This window comes from Amphibalanus amphitrite, unplaced genomic scaffold, assembly GCF_019059575.1.
Source record: "Amphibalanus amphitrite isolate SeventyFive unplaced genomic scaffold, NRLGWU_Aamphi_draft 000803F_arrow, whole genome shotgun sequence".
In the NCBI taxonomy this organism is placed as follows: Eukaryota; Metazoa; Arthropoda; class Thecostraca; order Balanomorpha; family Balanidae; genus Amphibalanus; species Amphibalanus amphitrite.
The window spans coordinates 170,865-181,263 of NW_024882297.1; the positions used below are offsets into that span (position 1 = coordinate 170,865).

At 51.0% G+C, this 10,399-nt stretch overlaps 1 protein-coding gene and 1 non-coding gene across 4 annotated transcripts; both read left to right on the forward strand.

The window, feature by feature from the left end:
* Positions 1 to 593: 593 nt before the first annotated feature.
* Positions 594 to 8,538, forward strand: LOC122366402 (eukaryotic translation initiation factor 3 subunit A-like). 3 transcript variants are annotated; one of them, XM_043338632.1, is made up of 7 exons: positions 594 to 613; positions 3,854 to 4,384; positions 4,554 to 4,710; positions 5,150 to 5,351; positions 6,019 to 6,138; positions 6,708 to 6,820; positions 7,039 to 8,538. In XM_043338632.1, the coding sequence occupies exons 2-7, from the start codon at positions 3,865 to 3,867 to the stop codon at positions 7,907 to 7,909; spliced, it is 1,983 nt and encodes a 660-aa protein (XP_043194567.1). In that variant the 5' UTR covers positions 594 to 613; positions 3,854 to 3,864; the 3' UTR covers positions 7,910 to 8,538. The 3 variants fall into 3 exon arrangements, with proteins under 3 accessions (XP_043194567.1, XP_043194566.1, XP_043194565.1); XM_043338631.1 differs by lacking the exon at positions 594 to 613 and adding an exon at positions 628 to 767; XM_043338630.1 differs by lacking the exon at positions 594 to 613 and adding an exon at positions 1,472 to 1,650.
* Positions 6,348 to 6,420, forward strand: Trnar-ccu. The gene has a single exon. It is a non-coding gene; the product is annotated as a tRNA-Arg (tRNA).
* Positions 8,539 to 10,399: the final 1,861 nt, after the last annotated feature.

A 10,399-nucleotide genomic window follows, 5' to 3' on the forward strand; every position in this document is an offset into this window, starting at 1 on the left:
AAATGCGGACGAAGATTTGCGGACGAAGATTTGTGGACGAAGATTTGCGGACGAAGATTTGCGGACGAAATTTTGCGGACGAAGATTTGCGGACGAAGATTTGCCGGGACGAAGATTTGCGTGAACGAAGAAATGCGGACGAAGATTTGCGTAGACGAAGAAATGCGTGGACGAAAAAATGCGGACGAAGATTTGCGGACGAAGATTTGCGGGGACGAAGATTTGCGGACGAAGATATGCGCAGACGAAGGTTTGCGTGGACGAAGAAATGCGGACGAAGATTTGCGTAGACGAAGAAATGCGTGGACGAAATAATGCTTGACGAAGAAATGCGCGTACGAAGAAATGCGGATACGAAAAAATGCGCTACGAATATTTGCACTTACGAAGAAATGCGAGACGAAGTTATGCGACACGAATAAATGCGCCGACGAAGATTTGCGGACGAAGAAATGCGGACGAGGAATTGCGCGACGAAGAATTGCCATACGAAGATTTGTCCGGTTACGGACTTAAACGGGACTTCAAGACTTGCCCCCAGATGACGTCACGAGCTGACGTCACGATCAGGTAGAATCGCCGGACGACCCTACCTGGTATATAGGGCCTTGAAGTGAGCCAATTTCAAATTTCAAAAGTTCACGCTCTCTATTGAATGCTTAGCGCAAGGAATAAAATAGATTCGTCTGATTATAATATTTTATATAGCTCAAGGCCGTATATATATATACTGTATGCTGTATAGCTCCAGGCTCATATACCCTCTGGTAAGGCCTCATATCATGATATAGGTACCCTCTGGTTGAGATGCGGTAAAATTGAAATTTGCAACAATCGTTTTTGTCACCTTACCTTACCTTACCTTACCTTCGTGGTGATCGGGATTGAAAAGGCCACTTGGCCTGGGGATCCCGCTCTCATCGAGCTCGTGTCGGGATACAGGCTAGGCTCTCAGGGATAGGGGGTGTCGTACATGATGCCACCGCCTTGATGCCACCCCAGTGCTTGTCCAGCTGGGCCTTGAACTGGTTGACGGACTGTGCCGTGACCACCGCGCTTGGTAGGGAGTTCCAGTCGTTGATGACCCTGAAGCTGAACGCGTTTCTGCGCACGAGTTTGGTGGCCAGTGTTCTAAAATTTGATTTTGGTTGGGTGTGCCGATGAAGAAACAAAAATCCTAGGATGAGAAAAAGGGAAGTAAATAACTGGAGTATTTTTGCAAAATGGTGTAATGCCAATTTTTATGCCAACTGATAAACCAGGATTTCATGTCAGGATCTTGACATGGTGTGAAACAAAAGGATGAGGGTGCAGCAACTGTCGAGTGACATGTAAACTGGCTGTTGGGAATAAACGAAACATTTTTCAGAGATGAAGCAAAGTCGGTCATTCATATTTTAGGGATGAAAGTATTTTCCCAATTAGGTGTGATTTGCCACCAAAAAGTCTGAAAAATGGAACACTGTTGGTGGCCCTCGGTTTCTCGAGCTTCCACTCGTGGCCCCTGGTTCGAGCTGAGTTGCTCCGGGTCAAGAAGCTTTCTGGCGATATGGCCAACCCTCCGTGCAGCAGCTGATATACGGTCACCATGTCGCCTCTGCGCCTCCGGTAGTAGAGTGATGGTAGTCCCAGTCGACGGAGTCGTTCGGGGTACGGGAGGTGCTTGAGTTGTGCGACCATTCTTGTTGCACGACGTTGCACGCGTTCAAGCCTCTTCTGGTCCTCTTTCCCAAAAGGTCACAGTGGTTTTTGTTTTCAGCCGGACACAGTTTGTGAGCTGTGTTTGTCGCTTTTTCGTATTGGTATTGCAGAATCAGAACGGTTTGGCACGTTCAGGCTGTTCCTGATTTGTTTGCACCTGCATGGTTGTCAGCTTTGCATTAATTTGTACCTTGCGTTGCCAAAGCAATTTCAAATTCCATTTAACCCGCGCCCTGCTGGGGGGGGGTGTTTGAACACCCCCCCCCTGTGGTTTTTCGCGGATATCTCAAAAACGGCGGCGCTCCGCGCCGCCGTTTTTGGTACACCTTATCATACATCAATTCTACACATGTTGTGAAAATTTCAGACCAAGGTCATTCAAGGTCAGGTCACCAGGTCACTTGAAGTGACCTCACCTCATAAAAAGTTTCAATGTCTGCCATAGCTACACCGAGTGACCGATCGCTTTGAAACTTTCAGCGATTACTAAGAGCAATAGCATGTACAAAATGTATATCTCAGAATTTTGATATCGATGACCTAAGGTCAGGTCAATTTTGCGACCTCCCCATTATAAGTCAATGGGAGAAAATTGAAATGCGCCTCTTTTGGACGAAAAGCATTATAAACACTCCCAAACACTGAATTACAAGTGGTTTAGACACACTGAACATGAAAATGGTGTCCGTGACCCCTGGCTATGCCCCTGAGGTCATCTTAGGTCACGAATGGTATCTAACAGTTTTTCGCAAATAACTTTTGATAGAGGCATGCTAGAGCGATGAAAACACCTTAGATGTGTTCAGCTCGACGATACGGATCGACTGATATGCAACATGACCCTTTCCGGTCAGGTCATGACCTTGAACTGAGGTCAAATTTTCAAGTTGACCTTTCAAGGTCAACTTATAGTTCATTCGATGCGTCTTGACGAGAGGAACACGATGCCGGTAAAAGTAAGCTCGTACAAGGTTTGGGTCAAAAGTTATTGCAGAAAAACTGTTTCCGAAAAAATCGGCTATTTTTGCAGTTTTGACCCCCTGCAGGCAAAACCGTTGACGCTAGGTCAAATCTGAGAGAATTACTCAGAAAGAGCGCTAATAGGGCTATCGAATGCGCTTTTCCGCAGCGCTGTAGCTCTATTGGTTCCCGAGTTATGCGTTGGCTTCTTGTAAATTGTCGACATTCGACCTGGAAAGCGGCGAAATTTTGCCTTCAATGACCTCTGGTGACCTGACCTTTGACCTGACCAAAAAATTGACCGAAGTGATTTCGTCATTATTTTTTATGCTCTTTCGAACGCCGCCTTCCGCGTATCGCTACGTGGCCCAGGAGCCGAGTTAGAAGGGGGGGTGTTTGAACACCCCCCCCCCCCCCCAGCAGGGCGTGGAAATCCAGGACCCCCAGCAGGGCGCGGGTTAATCAAGATTCAATAAATCAAGACATAACATTTTTGTCTTATATACTGAAGTTCGTCATAAAATATGAATAGTCTAACAGATGACTCTCAGAGTCTTGGTTACAAGGAAATATCAATATTGGGTAAATGTGCAGAAATCTTTACTCTTACCAGAAATGGCAAGCTTGATGCAAGCCTACTAGAGTCAAGTCAAAATGCATTTGTCTTGCTTGTATCAATTCCCTGCACCACATTGCATGCCATTACAACTGATCACATCAACTGCAATGTCATGCCTTGCACTGAGGTGCCATTGCAGTTGTTGCGAGGAGGATTTAACATACCATTGGATTGGAATTGGTGGCCAATGGGGGCAAGATTTTGCATATTGAAAGCTCTAATCTGCCATATAAAAGACTGCCTTCACACTGGCTTATGGACCTTGGCTTGCTTGCAGTAGATTTTGCCTGGTTATCTCTATCCTGGTAAGATCTCATTGCAAGGTGCTTATATGCTCTTCCTGGATGTTTACCTCTGGTTTGCTGGGGGACATAATTTATACTATCCAAAAGGTGCTTGGAGCGCTGAGCATGTAGAGTAAAAAGCTCAATGTTTTTAAGCAGGTGGATACCTGTAGCTTGCACATGTCCCAGTATGTCTATCTTACCTGATATTCATAGTTATAGATATTACATGGTTATCATCTTTATGAGACATTGAGTTCATGTATGCCCCTTATGTTTCACATTGCAGAGCTGCAGTCCATGGCTCCTCCTGCAGCTGATGGTAATGTGATCCGTCGCTCCATCTACCAGAACTCCAACACGATGGTGGAAGTGCTGACAAAGTCCAAGGATCCGCGCTCCCGCACCGCCACGGCCGGCAGCACCGCCGCCTCGGAGCCGGCCTGGCCAGCGGCCGTGCCCGTCCGCCGCGACGGACGGCCCCTGTCGGCGACGGCCCGTCAGCTGCCGCCGCGACCCCGCACCGGCCGACCTCTGCCCGCCTGGCAGTCGGCCGGCGGTGACCCGACCGGTGGACGACCCTCGGCCGGCCGCGGCGGCGGGCAGCGGCCGGCGCCGGGCCGTCCCCCCGCGGCCCGCGGTCAGCCGCCGGCTCAGAGACAGGGACAGACCACCGCGGGGCCTGGACGACCGACCGCGCCCAACAGACCGGCTGTACCACCGGAGAACGAGCAGGCCGAGCACGCCGACTCTTGGAAGGAGTTTACCGTGTGGACCAACCAGCTGAAACAGCTGGTGCGAGACATCGGAAAACGGCCTGGTAGGTCAGCTTCTGCTTGGCATTTTAAAGTTTTGAGTATGCCTGACAGGATATTCCACGTATGTTCTCTCTTACTAGAATTAAATAAATCATGACCCGCTGTTTGAGTTGCCGCACACCCCAGGAACCCGTTTTCCCACATCTGACCTGTCGCCGTCTCCTGTTCCAGCCACGGCCCACCTGCGTCCGCTGCTGAGCCGGCTGGAAGAGACGGTGCGTGTGCCTCCGGTACCGCCCGGCACGCTCTGGGCAACCGAGGACGACGAGCACGGCCCGCTGAGGGATCGCCTGGAGGAGATTCAGCTGGAGAACGAGGACCTGCAGAGGTACGGAGGTGGTTTGGGGAGGGGTAAAGGGCTGTGGTAGATTCAGTCGGGAAATGGGGACCTGTAGTGTGTGGACTGTGGAGACTGGGTTGGGACAGTTTCAAGAGTTTACGAGGACATGCAGAGGTACGGGGCTGGTATGGGGACGCGCCAAGGGATGAAAAAGATTCAGTGCAGAATGAGGACCTGCAGTGGTATGGGATGGGGGTGGTGTGGGAACAGACCGAGGGATCGAGGGCGCTATTTTCGGTATGGGAGCGATATAGTGAGCACATGGAGACCCAATGCAATTACAGAAATACAGACAATGATACTTACCATTAGTTATCAAGGGGACGTGTCACTTCATGTGCGGGTATCTGTGCTAACACACATTACACATCTGCAGAATATTCCATATATTCACCCTCGCGACTGCTCTCCATCTCCTGACCTACAGGAAGTTCCAGAGCCTGAGCGCCGCGATGCGGGACTACCAGCAGCAGCGACAGACGATTGACGGCGCCGGGGGTGACGACCGCCTCCGACGGACCACCGAGACAGACACCGAGCTGGCAGAGCTTAAACGACAGCTGGCCAAGTACAAAAAGTACGCCAAGGAGCTCAAAAAGACCAAGGAGAACCTGCTCAATACGATACAGGTGAGCTGCGTGGGGACGGGTTGCGGGAAACCAATTTTTGATAACGTGTTTTGGTTATGATTTTATGCATTGACTTTGTCTTCAAATGGGAATCCCGTCGGCGATCTTGTTATATAAGTAAGTAAATAAATAGGTAGTGCCGATCGTTGTCTTTTTATCTCTTTGAGTGTTATAAGCTCTCAGTGAAGCGTCGTCATTTTCGTGGCATCGTGAATCTTACTACTCTCCCAGTGCTGTCATCTGTGGGGCGTGCGCGGAGCTTCGGGAAGGTGGCAGCACTAGGCAACGATGTGGTAGAGTTTATCAGTTCAGTGTTTGTTTTGGGGGTAAATGGAAATTTGGTAGTGTATTTGCTTACTTGGAGTTGTTCTCAATTAGTTGGTGCTTGCTTAGATAAATATCAAAATTTGTATAGGTTTTGTGAAGACTGAAGAGAATGCACAAAAGCCTGCATGAATATCATACCATCCCCCTTTTCTTGCCAGGCGATGGGCGATGGCGTCAACTTGTAAATCCATTATTGTTATCGCTCACAGTAACGTAACATTGACAATCTTATTGACTTGATAGCTCGCACAACATTTCGACGTCTTAGCGTCGGTCGCATGTGTCCAGCGCGTCAGTAGCCGTGGCTGACCACATGCCTCTTCCCACTCTCTGCCCGCAGACTCAGGAAGAGAAACACGCCGCCGAGCTGAAGAGTCTGAAGGAGGAGCACGAGACTCAGATGAGCCAGGTGCTGGCCCAGTTCACCAGCGAAACGGAGATGCTCGTCTCGTTCAGAGCGGTACGTGCGGGGAGCGAGGAGGGTAGTGGTCTTTAGGACTCTGTCATCTGTCATTGTGTGGTTTGGGCTGTAGCTAATTGATATTGTCATTATAATGCGGTTGCTAGCTAATATCCAGGCGAGTGGTTGTATCGGGCTGAACTTGGTGTTCGCTACAGCATATACCACATTTTATATTTGCTTGCGACAGCCAGCGCCCGTTTCCCGCAGCCCGCGTGGCCTAATGGATAAGGCGTCGGTCTCCTAAACCGAAGATTGGGGGTTCGAGTCCCCCCGTGGGTACGCTTGTTTTCGGTGAACGGAACCCATCCGGTGTCTTTTCAAAGGTCGTGGGTATGACGGCTAACCTGAGAAAGTCGCTCGTACTGCTAGACTGGCAATTACCTCAACTGTACCGCCGAAGGCACTCCCTGGGGCTTATTGCGGTGGAACTGTTGCTAAAAGCTGTGGTTACGTGCAACACATTGTTATTACGCCGGTGGACTAGAGAATATAGACCCTACACTAAACCACACTCCTATCTGTTGACCTGACCTTGTGACCTGACCTGTTGGTCTTTTTGTAAACAGGACGTGGAGGCCGTTCAGCGCAGTTTGGCGCAGCGGGTGCGGGAGAACTCTGAGCTGCAGAAGGCGCTGGCGGAACGAGACACCGAGCTGGAGCGGCTGGCCGCGCAAAACCAGTGAGTGAGACATTGGGTGATTGGGTGGGGTGGTTTTTGTCGTCATTAATCTTGTATGCGTCAGTTTTTTCGCTAGCGCAATGTGACTGAGGCTCTCAATTCTGATAGTTTGCGTTAAAGAAAACGAATGAATGTATGGTTTATCCAAGCAGCTGGAGCCTGCCGCCAACGGACGCATTATCGTACTAATGACGGTCTCCATCCCCCTGTTTCTACAGGACGCTGCACGAGCTGGCGCTGAAGCTGCTGCAGGTGCCCGGCTCCGACCCGCCCTCCGTCACCCAGCTGCTCACCAAGCTGCAGTCCCCGGACACCGGCGGCGTCTCCGTAATACCCGGAGGTGCCGGGGACTCGGCCCCGCCCGCCCGAGACGCCAGCCTCTTCAGTCTGGACGTGACGGAGCCGCTGCCGGCGCGCCCGTTCCCCCGTGAGTGGGCCGATCTCTCGCTGGGGTCTCTGGTTGGCTCGGCGGGGACAGGCGAGCAGCGCCTGCCGGCAGACGGGGACCGAGGTGCGCCGGCGCGGCGGCCGCCGAGCGGGGCTGCTGGCGAGCCGCCGCGGCCGGCCTCGGGTGCCGCTGCGGGATCGGCCCCCAGTGGTGAGCGTAGGGAAGGACAAGAGGTCGGTGGCGGTGACGCCCCGCCCCAGCGCCAGTCTAGAGAGGCCGACACGGGTGGACCAACGGCTGGTGGTGACGCCCCACGTCACCGTCAGTCCAGAGAGGGCAGCGGGGTCAGCCAGGGTAGACCGGCGGGTGGTGACACTCCACCGCAGCACCAGCCCAGGGAGGCTGGTGCCGGTGACACCAACCAGCGGCTGTTCGGTGGTCCGGTCACCAGCACTAATCGAGACGGCCCGGCGCAGGACCGCAGTGGTCGAGGCGATCAGCTGCCTGACGGCGACGGAGGCCCCGCCGCGGTCGACCAGTGTGTCGTGGGTCCCACCGGTGGGGGCGACTGCGGTCGACTGCCGCCCGTCGGCTCGCTAACCTCCGAGGAGACGTTCCAGCGCAGTCTCGCTCGGCTCGCTGAGAGGATGACCGATCTACACCAGGGTATCAGTCTTGCCGCCCAGGTGTTGAGTCCCTGAGTCGGTCGGCAGGGCTGCTGAGATCAGAGGAGCTTCAGCCGAGCCGCCTAGATCGGGTGAGTTGGTCAGCTGAGCTAACAGGACTCAGTCTCGCCCTTAGCTTACCGCTGGCATTATGCGCTAAGACGTCACGGTCAACTAGAGACTTGAAGCCGACTGCTCATATCTTCAAGCTTAACCAAACGCTAGCTCTTGCCGCTAGACCTTCCACGATTCATGCTGTGAAATGTAGAAAACGTCTACACTGAAGACGAAAATAGCTAGAACCGCGAGCTTGCACAAAGAGGGACGTTTTATATCCATTCCATCAACTGCAGATCTGATATTTACAAATGCCGGCTGATCACTGTGCCTTGGAACCAGGGTCCTCCTCCAGGGCTTAAGGTATTCCTTCGGGCTCGTCATTCATGAATGCGTGTTTGTGCCAAGAGTGGGAGTAGATGATAAGTTGTTGCGCGCCATGGCTCCGGAAGGGTCCGTTCTGGACTTGTTACTTGTGCGAGAGACTGGCAAAGGCTCAAGTGTGCCTTTGCTCGCAATGAAATAGACGATTTCCGTCGCCACGTGCCTTGCCATTTAATCGTTGTTTTAATTACACCATTCCATGTTAAATATATCGACCATATCAAGGCGGAATATTCCGGAGAGAAAGGGAGAGAGGGAGGGAGAAGAGAGAGAGAGAGAGAGAGAGAGAGAGAGAGAGAGAGAGAGAGAGAGAGAGAGAGAGAGAGAGAGAGAGAGAGAGAGAGAGGCGTGCTATCGTGTTCCGTGACTCTTTGCTTGGTCGCGTTTTCGAGAGAGCACAAAAAGTGCGTGCACCGCGCACGCACGAGATGTGGCGTGTGACGGAAAGAAGGGCGGCGCGTCGCCACCAGGAAGTCACGCCCCATGACCCAGTGCACTTTTGTGCCCGTAAGGAGTGTTAGAGAAAAAGATCATGTGACCCAGTATACTGCCTTGCTAGACATACATATGAGTTGTCGAAAAGTTACAGCTGATTGTGTTTGTGCATCCTTCCAGCATCAGCCGGCAGTGGATATTGCATATCTTGATCCAGACCATGTGATGTTAACGAGGAAGGGCCCTGTCGATCAACAGACACCATCTGCTACACAGACGGAGCCGCTTATCAGCCCGTCCCAAACGACAGGCAATCGACGAGCGACGCTAACGGTAGGTACTTACATCCAACCAGCTGCGCACTAAGAAACCGAACAGGATTAATAAGCATTCAACATATGTTTTAGGTTCCGTCGTGTAGGAAGGAAAATCAGTTTGCGCTTTACATCTACGTAAGCAGGACAGAACTAGTTGTTTGATATTGTCGCTAGATGTCACTAACGTAAAACGCCTGCATCTATGCTGTACCGCCGAACTTCTTACAATAACACGCAGCCTAAGCACGGCTTTGGCTAAGGTTGTCTTTTCGAACTGAGAGTGTTAGCTTGTGGAACACAGCCCAGCCAACATTAACCCGCGCCCCGTAGGGCTACCGGCGGACCCTACCACCCGTGGGGGGGGGGGGGGCGTTTCGGCCCCCCTAAGATCTCGGAAATTTACCAACCGATTTTAAAAATTCAAGCGGCGTTCGATAGCCCCACCGGGGAACTTAACTTGTGACCAAATTTCATTGACTTAGGTCAAACTGATGACGTCACAGGTCAGGTCAAAGGTCGGATTTTCACCGTTCACAGGCATTTCAAGAAATGTGTTGTGAAATCGAGTAAATTGGTAAGTTATTGAAAACCATCGATGGTACATTATTCGTCAAACACATACTTCGCTATCTGAGGTCACTGATACCAGGTCAGGTCACAGAGGTCAGGTCACTGGGGGGTCACAATGTGAAATTGTCGTGTGATGCATGTTTTATGGTCCATTTTACATGACAAATGCGATTATGTGGGTCAGGCAGCCTTTGGGGAAAGCTTAGGTCACGTTTTGGTGGAGGTCAGGTCAAGGTCAGGTCAAATTAGGTCAAATTTCAAAGCTGATATTTTTGCATAAAATGCCCGAATGGGTATCGATTCGATGCAGCTCGTCACGGGGAGTCCAATGGTGGTCCAATGGTGAAAATTTGACGTCATCATTTTGAACAGTTTTTTTCGCTATAACTTGGCCAAAAAACGAGATAACGATCTGAAATTTGGTACCTATGTACTATGTAGATAGAAGACGGTAGGTACTATCACATGTATTCCGGTTTTTTCGAAACTCAAAAAGCTTTTTGGATTTTTTTGGTAGTATATTCAAAAGATTGTTTTTATTTTTGGGGTCAAAACTCAAAAATTTCAAAAATTCGAGATAGCAGTTTTGTAGCCCTGTCAATTCTACACCTTTCATGTCTAATCATTTTTCTGTATCTTCAAAGCTGTAGGCCTGACAGCTCTTCTCGCAAAGGTCTTTTTTCGGTCGAAAATGGCAGAACATGACGTCATTCTGACGTCATTTGTGGCCAACCTACCATAGCCTCTGGAAAAATGTTTGGTC